This window comes from Hypanus sabinus, chromosome 9 (assembly GCF_030144855.1).
Source record: "Hypanus sabinus isolate sHypSab1 chromosome 9, sHypSab1.hap1, whole genome shotgun sequence".
Classification (NCBI taxonomy): Eukaryota; Metazoa; Chordata; class Chondrichthyes; order Myliobatiformes; family Dasyatidae; genus Hypanus; species Hypanus sabinus.
Genome location: NC_082714.1, coordinates 26,310,871 through 26,330,940, shown reverse-complemented (window position 1 = coordinate 26,330,940; position 20,070 = coordinate 26,310,871). Strand labels below are relative to the sequence as shown.

Here is a 20,070-nt window from a genome sequence, read left to right as displayed (position 1 = left end):
AGGATTTTGTGAAGGCAACATTCACCTTTGCATCCCCGAGATAAATTTATCATTAATTTAGGACTCGAAATTTACAGGATGGCAAGAATTAATACTGGCACATATGCCGCGAATTTTAGATCCACACTTCTTCAGGCAACTGACAATAGTGACCGGCGAAGGCTTTGATGAACTTTGATCACTGGTATGTCTTTACCACGAGAATCCTGGAAATGGTGGCATTTTCTGTGCTAATAAACATGATTCTGAGATCTCACTATAAACCATTACACAGTAACAGCATATTGGCAGATCTGTTAATATTTGGGTTAAAGTTCATCCTCTCTTACATTTCAGCGACTCAGTTTAAATTATCAGCCTCAGAGGACAGACAAATAAATAGTATCTATACACTACAACTCAGTTATTGAGATTTGGATGGCAAGGGTTTCAGAGGGTGCCACCCTCGGATGAAATACTTCCCATTCGTCCTGTGAAGTAGCTCCACTCCAGAAGCATGCTGGCTACAGTGCAGTTTAGCAGAAAGATAAACATCAGGGTGATACTACTTCCTTTGACAGAGGTTCCTTGGCTTGGGAGCACCTGGTAGCCAAGTTCACCTAGTTCTGCTCATCTATCTGTCCACTTACTGGAATTATCATTCCTGCACCTTCAGCAGTGGGTGCTCGGTATGAGTGTAACCAGGGATAGAACCAGAGTATAAATAGAACATAGTAGGAACAGGGTTGGTCTGCAACTGTTAGACAATAGGAATACAATGCTTAGTACAGCATTAGGTATGACCAGAGGACAATGGGAATGTATGAATCTGGGACATAGCCTGAAATGAGCCATGTATGATGGAAGGAAGATGGTGGTTAGATGCTTACAATACAGTGGAAATGGTGGTAATGAAATGCTGGAAAAAGGATTATGCGTGAGGTCAGATTGCCACAGAAATGCACACAGGAAGGGAAGTACATGTAGCCAAGCCTTACAGGAATGTCACCAGAACTGTCTGCCTGGTTGGAAAATAAACTAAACCATGAAAAACAATTTATAATTTTTCCATATATTTCTTAAGTAAATCTACTAACTTCAGGCTGTAAAAGAATTATCAAAATTATGCAAGGGCCAGATTATCTCAAGACAAAATAATGGAATCTGTATGGAAGTGGTGGAAATTAGAAATATTTAGCTAATTTTAAGTGCAGAGATAGTTTTTTTATATCTTCAAATAAGAATACATTAAACTTAATTTTAAAAAATGGGTAAATACACAAAATGTTGACATTTATACTTTAATTTAGGAGAAACATGGGAAACAATTATCTTAAGCAGTTTGCTGTTCTGGATGAGTTTTTGTTGTAAAAACGGAAAGACTATTGAATAGCTAGACGTTTGCCAAATGAGAAACGAGTTTTGTCTAGAACACACAATTCCTCATTTAAATTATCCTTGTTACTCTGGACATTTCACCTTTATCCTTGCATTAAACATGAACCAAATTTCAAATCCGGCAGACATCAACAGATCTCAGGCAAATAATTCTGCATAGTTCATGTGCAGTTACAAAACCTGGTTTGGCTGGTCTTTTTGCCACATTGCATATCACCCTGATCCATCTCAAAATATTTTTCTTTGCATGTAGAAAATGAAGAAACAGCAGAGAAACTATCTCTGACTTCACCCATCCGAAACCACAGTTTTGATCATTATGTATGATATTCTTCAAATTACCCATCCTCTAGAGTCAATGCATAGAGATCTTGGAGTTGAAGACATCAGACTAGAACAGGATTTTCCTCAGTTCCTAACTAGAGGCCCTAACTCAAAGCTGAAACATTTCCAATTAAATCCAATTGAATCTCTTTGGTACAATTAACTGAAATAACTAGAAGCCAAATAAAAATCATTTTAATACAGCAGCAATGCACCCTGCCCTTATACAGATCGTAAAAATTAGAAGGGACCATGGAGTACAAAATGGAAATCTTTAAATCAAATTTGATTTTTTTTTAAAGAAAAACTATGTCCAAAGCAGGTGGTGTTTAAAGTAAGCATAGATTTCATAATACACTGATCAAGTGCCAAGGCCATCCCTCAGTGTGAATTTTTCTTCCCTGCGTTCAATTTCCTTCCATTCCCACAGCCTATGAAACAGTCAAGTTTTTAATGGTGTAAATGAACTTTCCTCCTATCCAACCAGAATCCAGTTTAATGTTAATGTCAACTAGTTTAGCACAGCCACATGTATTTGTTAGGATTTTCCAAGAGCTACACGTAGCTCTTTACTATCTAAACTTGAAGACCTTTGGGGAGAATGCAGTATTTTGTTAATTGTAACACCATTCTGAACCTGTGAATAAGAATAAATGATTTCATATAAACACCTTCAACAAAACTTTATTGCAATTTCACACTATGTGATGTACAATTTCACAACATACCACGTCATCTTGGGAATCAAGGTCAATTAGGCAAATTTGGGCTGGATTAATGTGCAATCATCCGCGAAGAGCCAGCATTTCAACACAAATGAAAGACTTGTCTGTACAGTCAGATGCAGTTAAATCACCCATTGGCCACAAGACTATTGCCCTAGGAACTCACCAAAGTAAAAATATTCCATTGCACAGTTTATTTGTAATGAAAATTTGCCCATATTACAACAGTCTTATGATCACTTTACCTTTCCATTGCTTGATTAATTAAATGAATCATACAACACATTACATTCTAAGCAGATTCTAAGTACAACTTGGACAAAAAGTTATTTCAGCAACTTAGAGTTAAATGGATAAATTCAGCAAGTTGATACAACTTTCTGCTTCTAGCTTTCAACAGATATTGAATACCATGCATTTTAGTGAACAATATCTTGAATGTCACTAAGGTAACTGTCATCTGGTTACCTGTTTAGTCCAGTTGCCATAAGGCTATAAACACTATAAGAAAGGAGAGCCAAGTATATACAAATATATAAAAGACAAGTGGAAATATGTCCGTTGTTTGTGCTGAATGCACATAAGTAATTGCAGCTGAGAGTAATAATTCACTTCCAAAATCTGGCTTCACTGACTTTGTTCAAGCCAAACTTCAGAAGCAAAATACAAGGTGGAGCCACAATCATTCACACATATTTAGACCAGGTGACTGCTGACTTTCTGATCACAGGATGGGCATTGATTTTGACACACGTGCCAACCTTCCAAAGACCTAGCTGAAATAAAACTTGTCATTGCACTTATCTTCGACAATGCATTGACCAGTGCAGATTTCAATACCCAATGTGGATAGAAAACTCTTTCAAAACAAGAGTGGCCAAACAGATCAAGGCAGATTATGAAAAAAGGTTTTGCTCTGCCAGGTATTAATTAGCAACCTATGATCTGTACAACCTATGCCAGAGATCAGAGTGTCTTTCCAAAACCTGGGTAAAGCAGCAGCCTGTATGAACCAGCATATCAATATCCTTTTGGGAAGGGATCACAACACAAAGCCTTTTCACAGTGAAAGCTTCATAATGTCCCTCTGCTAGTCTTAAAATAATTTACATGGGGGGGGGGGGGAGAGAATAAAAATAACAGCTGTACCTTTACAGTTAGAGACTATATTCCAAGGGAAATGAAATCAAATTTTATTTGGCAAGATTAAGAACACATACAATAAATTTGTATACTATACAATACTGTGGTCATATTTAACAGCTGGGCTGACTTACACCAAGTTGTGTATTACCAATAATATTTCATTACAAAACAGACAACTTTGAGTGGGAAAGCCAACATTTCTCCAATGAAAAACAAGGGTATTTCATATGGCAGCAATTTATATCTTTGTTATACTTAAATTAACTGATTAAATAATGACCGCTATAGAAACTCAAGAAAATTTTACTATTAATATAGTGCTGTCTTCTTTGCCCCCCCCCCCCCCCCCCGTGGATCAGCAAATTCCCACAGGTTTTCAAACAATCGAAATAAGTGAGATTTTCATTTCCATGCATAACTGAAATAAAACAAAGAAAACCTATTATTACTTAAACATTCAAATCATTAGAATAGATTAAATTATTTTGGGGAATTGCATACAAATCATTGGCAGGGCAGAGCTGCCTTTAAGTAGTGGCCCGGGGAATTTGCTGTTTTAGATTTCAGGTGCGTCTTTAAGTTCCAAGCCTGAATTTAATTTGTTGAAATAACACTTAGTTGTATCCATTCCTAAATTCATCCCATTCATCACACTGTTTCATATTTTAGAGCTAATTATCATCATTCGTAAATCCCTTTTTTAAAATAGAACTGTAATTTAACTAGGCAAGGGGCTTATTTTAAGAAATCCTCATTTTGACCCTACAACAGTAGCAAATTTAGTATATTAAATAAGTTGTCTCAATTACATAGTTTTCAAATATGTACAAGGATATATTTTCTCACATTGTGTCTACCAACCACACAAGTTCTATTTCAGAATTTTTTCTCTTAATTATTAATCCAAGAAATATTCACTCCATATAAAATTAACAGTTGATGTGAAAGTTGTAGCAAGTGTTGGAATTCCCACCCAAAGTGGTAATGTTGTTATATGTGCATCCACATGTTAACTGGTTTATGCAATGCACTTGTAAGCACGAAAATAAAAAAATGCAGCTGCAGATATTCTAATGTTGTTTTAAATATTATTTCAAGTCAAAAGAATCAAACCTAGATACTCTAATAATATTCTGTCTGTTCAAAGTGAAACATAACACCATAAGCTCATGCAGCAATCATTTGTTCTTTAACCCCGAAATTTTCCCAAACAATTCACATCATTTCAGATTGCTGTTATGTACCTTTACATGCTTAGAAAAGATTTGATTCTTTTAGAGATGGCTTAAATTAAATAGAAGCAATTGGTTCAAAATTAACTATTGCGCTTGCACCCTAAAAGCTGAAATATTGATGTTTTGTTTTCCAGCAAGCAAACATTTACAATAAAATGCATCATGCTTTTGTGAATGCTGATGAATACCACACAGGGCATACTGAGTGGATAACATGACAAAATTTATAGAATATATTCAAGATGGAAGGAAAAAATAAAACAAAGATAACTTGCTGGAAAACTAGCTAACAGGCGGATGCAGGGTTCATTTCATAGGAATCTGTTCTAAAATAATTCAAGTGCCAAAAATATTTCAAAATCGATTTTATTGTCTCTAGACTCCTTTCTAACACAGGAACACTCACACTGATCTGTTGAATAGTCTGATCCAGTTGGAAAACACAGGTGAGCCAGAATGCACACAAAAGAGAATGATGCCAGAATAAAATAAACTTTTTTGGTTTAATTTTATTTTTGCAGGCAATCTGTCCACATCAGTTAGATAGCTACTGCCGCAATTCTAAGGAAGCAGATTTCAGAAGAAGGATTTAAAATAGGAACTTTTAACAATGGCATAGCAGAGCTCTCAATATGAGAAAGCTGACGTAAAATGTGGACATGTTTTACAGCAATTTGCAGTACATGGGAAAATGAAAGTATTGATGGGCAGAGGAACTATGAGAACCAAGAAAAGAAGGCGTGAAGTAGGCTGTTGCTGAGTCCTTTTTCATCACAGTATTGTGCAGCATTAGATAGTGGATCTTCAGTCCTTCTCAGGGATCAACTTCAGGACCTTTCCAATTGCAATAGTTTTACCTTTTGGAAAAAGAAGAAATTGGGTTTTTTAAAAAAACCTAAGACGTGAGATGCAATAAATTTGTTTAACTACAATTTTAAAAAGTGCCAATTCAAGTTTTACCAGAAGCAATGATAATACACAACTCAATTTTTCCCTGGAGTTCTATGAAAATGGCATGAAAACACCACTTAAAATGTCATCGTATACTGAAGTCATTTTGTAAAATATAAATAAAGCTCATTTAATTTCAAGCTTCATAATTAAATAGATTTAATCTGCCAAATTCAAGGGGAACAAAAGTTCTTTGGTCACTAAGCTGATTTGGCAACTTCAAATTTATTGGTATTTTCATTTTGTTAGTGGTAAATGCACAAGTCACATAAGTTTGCTCAAGGTAAAAGGCAAGGGAAATAGTTGCACTGAGTATATTTTAACTTAATTACGACATACAAAATTTATTCCTTGGTGAGCTCAACAAAATTATTTCTTTCAATGACCAGATTACTATCTGTCTAATACTTGACTCAAAAAGGTTAAACACAAAGAAGAACAAATCAAGAATAAAACCATCATGGGAAGACTGGAGTTAAACAAGTTTACATCTGCAAAGTTTCAGGAGCTAACCTTCATCTCTCAAGGTAAAACGTCCCATCTGAGGAAAATCTTTGAAGGTCTCAAGGCAGATAGTGCCTGCTGTCCTTAAGCGAGCAATGCAAACCTGATCTTGTTTAACAAAGCGAGGCCGCGTCTTGCTTTTCTCTCCAGTTCTCTTATCCACCAGACAGAGTAAGGCCTAGACAAAGGATTATTGCACATGAATTATTTAATATCAACGTTTTGCAACCTCCAAAAATCAACTGACATTATGTTTCACTTCCACAAGGCTGAATTCCTATTCAACTTAAGGTGCCTAAAATTTGGACTCCAATATTAGAGTACTAGGATAGATTCCTTAAGGTTGTTAGAGCTGCAGGTGGTAATGGGGATAAGCTCCTACTACCTATTAAATGTTCCCAATGGTGTGTGCCTCAAATAGCCTCTGACAACCAATTCCAGCTCCTGGCCTTCATGTGGCTTAGCCACTAAACCCAGCAGAACTGAGGACAAAGCAGGTTACTGGCACTCGTCAGCCGTGGTTGGCATCCAGGAGAGGGAAAACTCTGATCTCAAACCACTGCTGCCCTGTGACTATACCCACTCAGGGGAAGGCTTCGGGAGTAAACCCCAAGAGAAAAATCTGGAGCTGGAATCCCTAAGGCAGTCCTACTTTGAATTCAATGTTTACTGACAACTCCTGTGATGCATTTGGTACCAAATTGCATTGGTCTCTGCTGTTCCTTTAAAATAGAAAATAGAAAGGTAGTGAGCTATACACTAGAAAAATTCTAGGAAGTTACATGGTCGGCACAACATTGTGGGCTGAAGGTCCTGTAATGTGCAGTAGATTTTTACGTTCCTTTGGGTTCATCAGATACATTGAGAAGGGGAGCTTGCCACTCTCCATACCATACTGCCCAGGCTTGTGTATCTAGACAGCTAGCAAGCAATATCCATGGTCAACTCTGACCAACAGGGGCTCTCCCTCAAGATAGATACACAGCATAGAATACAAACTGTTATTGACATTGATCCTTACAGCAAGTTGCTCAGTTGAAGCCACATATGACAAGCAGACAAGAGATATATGCATATTTAAAGCTGTGATGTCTCAAATAAATATTCCTGGTTAAATATTACATATAAAATAAAACTTGCCACCAAGCCTTTGTTGAAAAGAGAGGATAATATGAAGCGCACCAACATTTTCAGCAGTATCTAAATGACTGAAATCTGGACAAGGAGGCAGTATTACCAAAAGTAAACTATAAACATGTATTCAATTTCTATTGAACCCTCTAGTTTCCAGTCTGACTTTATCATGGATTTCACAGGGATTAAATACATTAACTAAATCAAGAGAGTGCATAAACTCAAGTTCTATTTGTGGAGTTTAGAAAATGAAGTTACTTGAATGAAGGAATGATAAAAGGGAACTTATTGATGGGGTACATTGAACTTGTATTGTGGGAGTTATGATAATAATATCTGTCAAAATATGTAAAAAAGGAGTATCCTTGGGAACACTAGGCAAATTGTTCTTGTTTTATGATCCACAATATTCTAATTCAGATAAATTCATGGTATCCTTCAAAACTGTTTTTAACTTTGTGCTATGAACTGAAATCAACCCAGTTTCTGCTGAAAGGTGAACAACAGTCAACACTCTGTACTTCTTGTGCACAAGGCTGATATTTATTATACTATTTGTAACTTTTTACAAACCCCATTTCTAGAAAAGTTGGGATATTTTCCAAAATGCAATGAAAAAAGATCTATGATACGTTAATTCACGTGAACCCTTATTTAACTGACAAAAGTACAAAGAAAAGATTTTCAATAGTCTTACTGACCAACTTAATTGCATTTTGTAAATATACACAAATTTAGAATTTGATGGCTGCAACACACTCAACAAAAGTTGGGACAGAGTTAAAATAAGATTGAAAAATGCACAGAATATTCAAGTAACAGGTTTGGAAGACTCCACATTAAGCAGGCTAATTGGTAGCAGGTGAGGTATCATGACTGGGTATAAAAGTAGCGTCCATTAAGGATCAGTCTTTGCAAGCAAGGATGGGTTGTGGCTCACCCCTTTGTGCTAAAATTAGTGAGAGAATTGTTAGTCAGTTCAAAAGGAACATTTCCCAACGCAAGATTGTAGAGAATTTAGGTCTTCCGACATCTACAGTACATAATATTGTGAAAATATTCAGAGAATTCAGAGACATCTCAGTGCGTAAAGGGCAAGGTCGGAAACCACTGTTGAATGTGCGTGGTCTTCGAGCCCTCAGGCGGCACTGCCTAAGAAACCCTCATGCTACTGTGACAATTATAGCCACCTGGACTCAGGAGTACCTTGGAAAACCATTGTCACTTAACAATCCGTCGCTGCATCCAGAAATGCAACTTGAAACTGTATTACGCAAAGAGGAAACCATACATCAACTCTATGCAGAAACGCCGGCGAGTTCTCTGGGCCCGAGCTTATCTCAGATGGACCGAAAGACTGTGGAACCATGTGCTGTGGTCAGATGAGTCCACATTTCAGCTAGTTTTTGGAAAAAACGGGCGTCGAGTTCTCCGTGCCAAAGATGAAAACAACCATCCTGATTGTTATCAGCGAAAGGTGCAAAAGCCAGCATCTGTGATGGTATGGGGGTGCATCAGTGCCCACGGCATGGGAGAGTTGCATGTATGTGAAGGTACTATTGACTCTGAGGCGTATATTAGGATTTTAGAGAGACATACGTTGCCATCAAGGTGACGTCTCTTCCCGGGACATCCATGCTTATTTCAGCAGGACAATGCCAGACCACATTCTGCACGGGCTACAACAGTGTGGCTTTGTAGACACAGAGTGCGTGTGCTTGACCGGCCTGCTGCCAGTCCAGATCTATCTCCTATTGAACATGTATGGCGCATCATGAAGAGGAGAATCAGACAATGGAGACCACGGACTGTTGAGCAGCTGAAGTCTTATATCAAGCAAGAATGGACAAAATTTCCAATTGCAAATTTACTACAATTAGTATCCTCAGTTCCAAAACGATTAAAAAGTGTTATTAAAAGGAAAGGTGATGTAACACAATGGTAAACATGCCTCTATCCCAACTTTTGTTGAGTGTGTTGCAGCCATCAAATTCTAAATTTGTGTATATTTAGAAAATACAATTAAGTTGGTCAGTAAAACCATTGAAAATCTTTTCTTTGTACTTTTGTCAGTTAAATAAAGGTTCATGTGAATTAACATATCACAGATTTTTGTTTTTATTGCATTCTGGAAAATATCCCAACTTCTCTGGAAATGAGGTTTGTAGTATAGACTTTTAAATCTGTCTCTATTATGGAAACATTTAATTTTAAGGGACTCATAATGTATGACTTACCGCTATTTGTACTTCTTCAATGCAAGTATGGATGTGCAGCACTGCATTGTAACCTGGGCAGATGATGGATTTGTGCTCAATTATTACTATCTGCAATTAAAAAAAGGATTTCTTTTATCACTAATTACAGCAGATCTTTTAGAAAATGCAGAGTTTAATATGGCACTGATTCAAATCTAGAATGTATATAAATCTTTTGAACACAAGATTTCAGACAACATATGATTAAGTTGCAGAACACAGTAAAGTCATATTTTCAAAATGTGACTTCTATAAAATGTAGTGTTTATTCACACAGCCTTTATCTGCTCCAGGTAGCAGCAGCATTTTCAGTTGTGTCCATGTGAAGCTATTGACACAGTGGCTAGTTTGGAACATACTACTGAAAAAGCTGTACCATTTTTCTGCAATGCACCCTAAGCTCAGTAACATGCAAAGCATCCACAGTGTGTGTGTGTGGAAGGAGAATGAGTTTAAGATGGGGACTGAAGACCAAGCAAGCTAAGTAAATCAAATATACAATAACTAGATCAGTTTTAACACTACAACCAAGCTAAGATAACGCAACATGATTATAGGGAACTTTTTCTTTTATATAGTTCTCGAGATTCCGCTCCAAGTGAAAAGTTACCTGTGCATCAAATGTACGTCCTGAGTGACAAAGGTTGCCATGATCGCACAGAATGAATCCTGGCAGGATCTCTTCCTCTTCAATCCCTTTCAGTCGTATCTTCAGATTTTCACCTGGGTCTGCTGAATCAGTCTCCACATCATCAGACAGAAGTCCCAGAACTTCAACATTGTGCTGCAAAATAGAATCGAGTATTTAATATTTATGACTTCCCCCCCCACCCCCCACCAATCCACTGGCTATCTGACTTTACTCCAGTTACATCAAACCTTAGGGGCTGCAGAACTGGCTGATCAACTAAAAATGGTCATTTCTAACTCAAAACATAAAAATGGAGAAACAATAAAATTCCAACAGAAAATTATGTTCAAAACATTAGTTTTAACTATCATATACAAAAGGCAAATGAGCATTAAAAAGTCTGTTTTTTTTTAAAAACATGTCAGTACAGTTTTAAAAGACATTCTCACAAGAGCAATTACACAAAGACAATCCAATGCAGCAGACTATTAGCTTTTCAGCAAAAGCATGGGCAAGTAGTAAATCCAATCATGTTCATGTCATTATTTGAGCAATTAAAAAAAACAAGTTACACTGGCTAAACAGATCATGGTGTTCCTCAAACAAATACCTTACTGCAAAAATACTTCATTAGAAAGATGAATTGAACCGATACTGGCATATATTGAATATTGCACAAAACAAGTAGAACGTTTTTATTTAATTGGTATATTTTATAGATAACCATTAAAGTTTACTTACTCTATTTGGCATCATAACAAGCTGGTGCCCCTTTCCAATTAATCCAGATTCTAGTTTGCCCAGAACCACAGTACCCATGTCCTACATTCAAAAAAACAAATTTGTTCTTAAATAATTTAAGCACAGTATCACCACATTCCACTTGTTTATCCATCAACATTATTGTTCCATAAGAGACGGTTAACTCTTGGACACTTTTGGAATAGAACTTACCATTACATTGCGGATTTGAAGGAAAGGGAATTTATGCAATTTCTAATTTACATCCTCACCAGTATACAAAAGAAAAAAAAACAAATACGCAGTTTGCCATTACTCTGAGCATGGTTGTATCAGATGTATTTTCTATGAACTTTGTTTTGAGACATCAGTTTCGACACTTATTAATGAGAAAAAATTCCAAACAGGGATCTTAAATATTGTGTCCAATTAGGGCCACTTTCTGATCTCATATGCAAAAAACTGAGTTAACTTTACTTCTCTGGTCCACTTAGCCAGCTCCAGTTTCCTTTTAGACTGTTTCTAGTTTAAAATGTGTCTTTGCTGTTGCCAGAACTAATGGATAATAGTAAACATTGTCATGACTACTTTTGAATCTTACCTTATATTTATCTACTATTGGTACTCGCACAGGTCCACTGGCTGTCCTATTGAAATGTGGCAAATTGTCCAGATACGGTATAAATGGTAAACCACTGTAAGATGTAAACCGCAAAGTCAGCCTTTTTACACAAAAATACTATTTACAATCATGTTAATTAGCAATGTTCAGGACTATACGCATTTTGGCATCTTTGTAACTACACTTTCAAAAAGCATTTCATGATAATTAAAAAAGACTCCAGCTTGGTGTCTATGATAATCAATAAAATTCCAAAGCACAATGATGTTAAATCAAACAAGTCTTCAATATCATATGCACAATACATTTGCAAATTCATAATTGAAACACTGACCATAGAACTAAGTATCGTTTACTTACTTCCCCCATCCAATATACCAGGAAAATATCAAAGACCAAATGAACAGAATCATAATGCATAATCAAAACCTAAAATATTCATTCTTTACATCTGCCTATTCTAATATTTTATGCTCCTTCATATTTTGCCATGGCATGTTATTCATCCCCGACTCCCATTTTCAGACTTGGACGTGGAAAGATGGATGTGACATTTTTCCACATCGAACTCTGATCAGGGTAGGGAAAAGGGATGAACTGTGTAAGAGAAAAGTAAGAATTATTACAGATCAGTAGATATAGCCTTAGTTTTAGCAATAGTATAGTACTATTTTGTTCTCAAATCCACAGCAAATACTTTTAGCGTTAGGAGAGAAAACAAAGGGATTTTGAAAAGCTGTGAAATGCAGGTCATGCTGTAGAAAATTTCCAGCATATTAAGAGTGTTGTTGCAAAACTTACCTCTCTTTTGTGGAGGCCAAACATAACTCTCAGAGACCTCCTCTGGACCTTAACCCCACCACTTACCTTCAGGCCATTCTCTCCCAGACCATTATGGAGCTCATATCCTGGGGAGGTCTTCCATCCCTCAACTATCTCCCAAACGTGCATAGGCTTCTGCTAATTCTTCCCTCAATTCATTTCCCAGTGTACTGGAAAATGCTTCCTGCACTCATATAGAATCCAAAGATTTTGTTAGTTCTGTTGCCATTTTTCATTTCCTCAAGGACTTTCCTGAGACTCTTTTATTCTCCCAGTTGCTTTATCTCCTCAGTATCTGTGCTGACGTCTTCATAATTTCCATCAAAGTCAATGAGGGTCATGACCATTGACATCTTATATGCGCCTTTCTTAAAAAAAATAGGGCCTGCTCCCTGGTTTGCTCTTCCATCTCCACCAGCCACAATTCTCACAGAACATGCTGGGGGTACGTTGCAGCCACTAGGAACTCTTTTTTTTAAAAAAAAGTCAGTTTCAGGGAATTTACGTTCTTTGTGTGTGAACTCAGTAATTCTGTTATATCCAATTGCAATATTAACTTTTTTTCTCTCCACTGATACAGGAAATGACTGCCACATCAGGTTGTAGAGATAGATGTTTGATAGATGGCTGCATAGATGCTGCCTGCCAGCAATTTAGTTACACATATTTTCAGCATGGTTTTAAAAAATAGTTTTTAGAATTGATTGTGCTATTATCCTGCAATTGTTAACTGCATTACGTGAAGAGTTTATCTAATTTTTTTTATTCTGTCAGGGCATTCAGAAACATTTGCAGTGATCAGAATCGTGATCAGTTTGATAGATGACATGACTAAACGAAGCTTAGCAAGAGGTTTCATCCAGCATATGGTTGGCCAATGTTTAAGTATTATTGGAACTAAAATATTGGTATCCTTACCAATCAAACTGTACTCAAACCTTCAAAAACACTGAATTCAAGTAGCACTGCAATTGTTTTTGTTTTCGTTTCCATATCAAGTCCAACAAATATTTACCATCTTCATCTTTTTTAACCATCATTCTATTCTGGGTCTGATCTTTGGCCTGTGATAGATAAAGCAAGAGACAGTTAAGACTTACGTGTACCAAGCGCAGTTCTCAGCTCGTTCTTTTAGGTTTGCACCAGTTAGTCCAGAGCAAGGCATAAAATAGATGTCCTTCTTCGGATTGAAACCAACTTTCTTTAAAAATGGCACCAGTTTTTCTTTGCATTCCTCATATCTGAATGGGGTGTGTATGTGTGTGGGGGGTGGGGTGGAAGGGGAAAGAGGGGAGATGGTAGGAAAGAAAATTGTATAATTGGATCTACACGAAGACAAAGATAATTAGAATTGACAAAATGTCTTATTTTAGATCAAGGTTCAAAAAGCAAAGATAACCATTGGGCAAAGCTTTTCTCAACTTCATCATGAACAGTCCAAAGGCCGGCTGTAAGAGGAGGAGGGTTGGGCACAGGGCTAGCAACCCCATACTACAGAAATATCAACAGAAGCTACGAAGACCTCATCCCTGGGAGAGGAAGGATGCGCAAAGGGCTACACCTGGAGATGATGTGAAAGACTGACCTAAGACACAACACTCCAGTAAGCTACTGCTGGAGGCCTATGCTCCAAGCAGGGGTTATGTGCACAAGTAAACAGCTTCTCTAACGCTCCCAAATGCAGTCTAGGCCATAATATGATCAAAACTTGATTGAGAAAAGGTGCTTTGTCAGGCTAATGATTTGTTAATTCTATTAAGTTTAGTAACCAAAAAAAAAATCACCTTTTTAATACTATGAATTAAAAGGCGATTCTGTAGAATTCATCAAATGGGAGCTCATTTCTAACATTTAATCACCTAAAATTTCTCCAAGTTGCAATTAAAACTGCACCTTTAGGTGTTTTTGTTTTACAGCACATCACATTTCAGCGTCACAGTGTTCTGCATTATTACAACAGGCTCACTTCTTGGTTTCTCTTTTAACCAATTCAGACACACTGTAGCTCTGAAGCCAAGAAATGTATTAGAACTAAATATAATCAGTACTACATTCAACTTCTGTAATCTTCTGTTTGAACTTCAACAATCACTTAAATATAAAAGCAAAATTAAGATAAACATTTCCATTTATTTGGGCTTCCTTTGCAGTCCATGTTATCCAATGAGTATTGGATCCCATCAATTGTTGATCTCATCAAATCCCTCAACAAGTTCACCGTCCAGTTTCCATGTTCTTGAATAAAGTATAGCATATTGACAGAATGATAGGACACTGGACATTAAAAGATTAAAGGCATTCTGAGAAAGTTGAAAAATTGTGGTCTATTAGATAACCCTGATGAAAGCCTTCCACTCATTCCTATTTGTTGCACAAATGTGCTTAAAGTACAATAAGAAATCTTAACTACTCCATTCAGCTGTGTTGATTAAAACCTGATGTAAATCACACTAATTTAAATTGTTCCAGATAGTTTCAAACCTTTCTATGTTTAAAAAAAAGTGAGCAACAGATAAATTTAATACAGGTCATGCTTGGGTTAAGCAAGGCCCAACTTATGGACACTTCATACATACAAATGAACCTTCTGGGGACTGGCAGGATGGAAGAGGATGGATTGACCTGCTGCTACAGGCATCTCCTCGAGTGATAACAGTGTATTTTTGCATGTCTTCTCTCCCCACAAGTTGAGCTGAGCTGAATCAGCGAGGCCATCTGGTGGTCACTCCCTCTGTACTCAGTCTCCTGTTTTTAATACAGTTTTTATTCATTTCTGACTGAAAGAGTTCATTCACAGAGGGTTCCCAGGAATGGAACCCTGTTTTAACGGGTATTATCTACAGTTTAATAAGAAACCGTAGAAACCTTTATCACTGCATGAACTTCAATCTTTTTGAAAAAATTAGATATGATCAAGTCAAGCTAATTTTCTCTGCCATGGAGAAATGCGCAAAAATAGACAGGAATGCACACTCTTCTACATAACTGGAAAGATTACTTTTAGCATTTTGTACAAGCAAGTTAACTTCACTGGCAATTTACACCTACGAAATGGAAGAGATAATTGGTGAGAATTGTGTTTTTCAAGGCACAGAATTAAGTACCATTTTGTACACATAATTAGGAATGCGTTCCAGTTCTAGAGCAAAAAAAATGTTGATAATAAGCTTGTTTCAGCCTGGAGCCATGAACCTGCGCTAAAAATCAGCACTGCTGTCCTTATTCATGTGGACATCAGTGTTGGAAGCATGGTGGCAAATAGCAAAAACCACAGAAAAGCAGTGACAGTAGAAAACTAATCAAATGCAAATCAGATTTAGAGGCACCAAAGAAATGAACAACCTAATTCCAAACATTTAATTTAGATAAATGGACTGTAAAGAACAGAATTCATGTAACAATATGTAAGGAACGACACTGAATAATGAGTAAGACCTGGAAAAATGTTCCCCTCAATGTAATTTTCAAGCAATCAATTCAGCATGCAATTGCATACCTCTGTGCCATACAACCATTGTGTCAAAATCTACAACACTGCAAAGCATTACAAATAATTAATTGTGCACCGTTAAAATAAACACCTCTCAAAGAACACACAATACACAAGTCATACCTATCTTGGCTCCAGCTTACTGTTGGGTCATCCATTTTATTGATGAGAACTATCAGATGTTTTACTCCTGCTGTCTTTGCTAACATTGCATGTTCTCGCGTTTGCCCTCCTTTCTCAAAGCCAGTTTCAAATTCACCTTTCCTGGCTGAGATAACCTAAAGAAAAAGACAATGATATATTTGCTTTTAGATACAAAAACAAATTTCTTTAAGAATGGGTATTTGTTCAATTACCAACAGGTACAATTGAACAGAAGAAATCTAAACTGGCTAGCATCACCTCAGAAAACAGGAAAATTCACAATTTATCGATAATGGCCAAATGGGATTATAGAATGAGTGAGATGCAGACTTGAGTCTTGTACTGAAATTAACTTCTCTACCACATAAGAGATACTTATTCCTTCTTGTGAACTCTCAACAATTAAGATCTACCAAACTTCATAGAAATATTTGTTAATTAATTCTTTAAAAAATCTGGCATGTTAAAATTTTGCACTGATTTCCTAGTTCCTAACTTATTTATAAAAATTGAATTTGTGTGGAACAAATGCCTTCCAACTCTTCCTATGTCAAATCACTGAATGCATCATCTATCACTAAAGAACAGGTGGATACTTTAATAGCTTACCAAGACAGCAAGATCAGCTTGAGATGCTCCACCAATCATATTTGGTACAAAGCTTTTGTGTCCTGGTGCGTCTAAAATGGTGAAGTGCTTTTTCTCAGTCTCAAAATATGCACGACCTACTTCAACCGTTTTCCCCTTGTCCCTCTCCTCTTGATTTGTGTCCAAGGCCCAGGACAAATACCTAAGTATAACGACATTTCATTAAAAGTACAAAGATAAATCAAGCCCATAACTTCACATAACTAATAGGATGAGAACAACTATAATCAAAAAGGCTTTATTCAACATTAAACACATACACTGAATGGTTATGTACTCTCAATATGAATAAATTTCCAAGTTGTAACAATGTGATCAAGCAACATGAAAAGGGAAGAAACTAGGAAGATTTGTAGTATTTTTTATGGATTTTAGTTCTTGGCAATTAAATCATGTGGCGGCATATTGGAAACTTTAATTCCCTCACTTTATTCTCTGGAAATACCCCTTGCATTTAAATGGTTCAAAGTATACTTCTTTGAAATCACAGGGATGCAGATTGCAGTGATAGCAGCCCAGAAGATGTATATCTAATGGGCTTGTGAGCTGTCCAGAAAATATTGTTGTAAATCGCCAATGCCATTGTGCAGGGGGCCTAATCCCAAGTTCCCAGCTGCCATCTGCAACTTAATTGGAGCAGGCAGACTAATTTTCAAGAGTACTTAAACCATGACAACAAGAAAGCATTGCATAAGTACACCTCTCTAACAAGGATCATTCAGCAGACAATGCCAATATAGCTTTTCCTGACATGCTTAAGCCAACCATATGAACTGTAACATCAAATAGAAAGTGGATACCATAATAAAGAACGGTGATCTATTTATTTACTTAATTCTCAATGGATGAATTGTGTTGACAACTGGAGTGTCCAAACACAGACTTAAAACAAACAAAGCAATTACATAAATATAGGAATGGATACCAAACTCCAATTCAGGAATCATCCTACATGTTGAAACTGCTTAATAATCTTACCATGTTTCTCTATTTTTCTCCTTGGCCTCCCTTTCATACTTTTCCAGTGTTCGCTTGTCCACCATACCAGTAAGATACCTTTATATATAAAAAACTGCCCATGAAAACTGAACACCACTTCACTCTTTCAATTTTACTTTGTTCATTTTCTACATCAACTTGTATACTGTTAATCACAATAAAAAGCAGCTAAAGTCAAATGATAGAAGATAGGCATAATTATTCTTTGCTTGGCTTTTTCATATTCCTGCATAAATTCAGGCATTGTAAACACCAATATTCCAGAAAATAGTGACATCCTAAACACATTTTCAATTATAAAAATGACGAATGGCATTTCTATTTGAGTAAGTTTATCCAAGAGAAAAGTTGCCAGTACCACTATGCAGAAGTCTTAGGCACATATATATAGCTAGGCTGCCTAAGACTTTTGCATAGTACTGTAGTAATTACACGTAATGCACTGTACTGCTGCCACAAAACCCCCCACAAAATTCATGATAAACCTGATTCTAATATGCATCTCTATTGCAGACTGAGAGTGGGAAGTGCCAGAGAAACATTCTGTAATGATCAATAATTCAACTGTTTGGAAACAAATTACCTTGTCTGCTGTATCAGGGCTGGGTGTGTTTGCCACAACCTCCACCCCCCCCCCCCCCCCCAAACCCTGGTACTCCTTCTCTACCACCTGCCCCACACCACAGATTTACAAACTCGTTCTCCACTCCATGTTGATAAATATGGTACTGTGCAAAAGTCTTAGGCACCCTAGCTGTGTCCAAGACTTTTGCACAGGACTTTAAATATAAAACTCTCACACCAACATAACTTGCACAAGACTGACAAACTGATTGATCTGAGACACCAATTTTCTTTCAGATGAAGGGACTACTCTCAAGCAGTTTAAAAAGTTGAAAGACTTAAGCTTCATCTGGTTTGAGTGTAATTCAAATGTTATTTTATTCCAAGACTGAAATGACTTTTATAAGACTCAAAATTAGTTACAATTTCTTAGTATCCATGATAGAATGGACTGTAAGAAATACGAAGCTTCAAGATTTTAAGCTATGTTATTTACATCAAGATAACCTCTCAATGCAAAATAACAATTCTTACAGAATCATAAAAACAGCAATGTCCTATGGGATAAGTAATCAGCTGATTTTTTGCCCTCAAGAAGTGCCAGTTGATAGTAGAATTCTCCAGAGGACACGAGAATTTGATGGCTCTCTCTAATCGTCTTTAGCAAGTAGAAAATTTTGCATTTTACAAACTACAGTTAAAGCTAAAGTTTTCAATACTAATGTACAAGTCTAAATTCCACTGAAGAAAAATGGGCATTGCCAGAGTGAAAGTGTCCCTTTCATAGAGAAGTTACAAGAAATAACAGCCTAATATTGTATTCTATTTGGTAACAAGACAATCAATGGAGAAGTTCAATTAGAGGTTTTCTTACTCCTCGTCTATACTTTCCAGAACACAAACAGTAACTTACATTATTTGTCCACCAATAGTGGATTTTCCAGCATCTGTGGAAAAATAAAAACAGTTATTGCAGAAAAGGCTGAACAAATTTCATATTGTATGTATTGGCAAGAGTAGAATTTTCCAGTAACAAAGGATCTGTTGATATATAAACAATGAATTTCTGGCTGCAACAATGACTGAATGTCAATACAGCATTTTACATAGAGCACAGAACAGTACAGCATAGTACAGGCCTTCCAGCCCATGTGCTAACTTTATAAAACCCACTCTCAGATCTATCTGACCCTTTCCTCCTATATAGCCCTCTATTTTTCTATCATCCATATGCCGATCTAAGAGTTTCTTAAAATGTCCCTAACTGTCTGCCTCTACCATCACCTCTAGCAGGGTGTTCCCTGGTCTGGGCACCCTGTGTGTGTAAATAAAAAAAAAAAAAAATTCTCTGACATTATTCCTCTACTTTCTTCCAATCACCTTAAAATTATACCCCTCAGTTACCCACTTCCATCCTGGGAAAAAAAAATTCTATGGCTATCCACTCCATCTATGCCTCTAATCATTTTGTACATGTCTCACCCCCCTTCATTCCAAGAGGAAAAGCCCTAGCTCGCTTAACCTATCCTCATAGACATGCTCTCTAGCCCAGGCAGCATCCTGGATAAATCTCCCCTGCACCCTCTCCAAAGCTTCAACAACCTTTCTATAATGATGCAAGCAGAACACTCACAGTATTTCAAGTTTGGTCTTACCAGGGTTTTATAGAGTTGCAATAATACCTCACACCTCTTGAACTCAGACGCCCAATTAATGAAAGCTAACATACGATTTGCCTTAACAACCATTTTATAT

At 36.7% G+C, this 20,070-nt stretch overlaps 1 protein-coding gene across 1 annotated transcript in view; it reads right to left on the bottom strand.

Moving 5' to 3' along the window:
* Positions 1 to 2,367: 2,367 nt before the first annotated feature.
* LOC132399202 (eukaryotic peptide chain release factor GTP-binding subunit ERF3A) overlaps positions 2,368 to 20,070 on the bottom strand; it is a 51,598-nt gene continuing 33,895 nt past the window's right edge. Inside the window, exons 4-14 of the mRNA XM_059979342.1 lie at positions 19,229 to 19,262; positions 17,731 to 17,808; positions 16,714 to 16,894; positions 16,084 to 16,238; positions 13,571 to 13,711; positions 11,628 to 11,721; positions 11,027 to 11,107; positions 10,265 to 10,438; positions 9,634 to 9,723; positions 6,272 to 6,440; positions 2,368 to 5,664 (exon numbers count right to left, since the gene is read on the bottom strand). Of these exons, the coding sequence (XP_059835325.1) occupies positions 5,612 to 5,664; positions 6,272 to 6,440; positions 9,634 to 9,723; positions 10,265 to 10,438; positions 11,027 to 11,107; positions 11,628 to 11,721; positions 13,571 to 13,711; positions 16,084 to 16,238; positions 16,714 to 16,894; positions 17,731 to 17,808; positions 19,229 to 19,262 (1,250 nt within the window). The 3' untranslated portion in view covers positions 2,368 to 5,611. The remainder of the gene's footprint in view (positions 5,665 to 6,271; positions 6,441 to 9,633; positions 9,724 to 10,264; positions 10,439 to 11,026; positions 11,108 to 11,627; positions 11,722 to 13,570; positions 13,712 to 16,083; positions 16,239 to 16,713; positions 16,895 to 17,730; positions 17,809 to 19,228; positions 19,263 to 20,070) is intronic.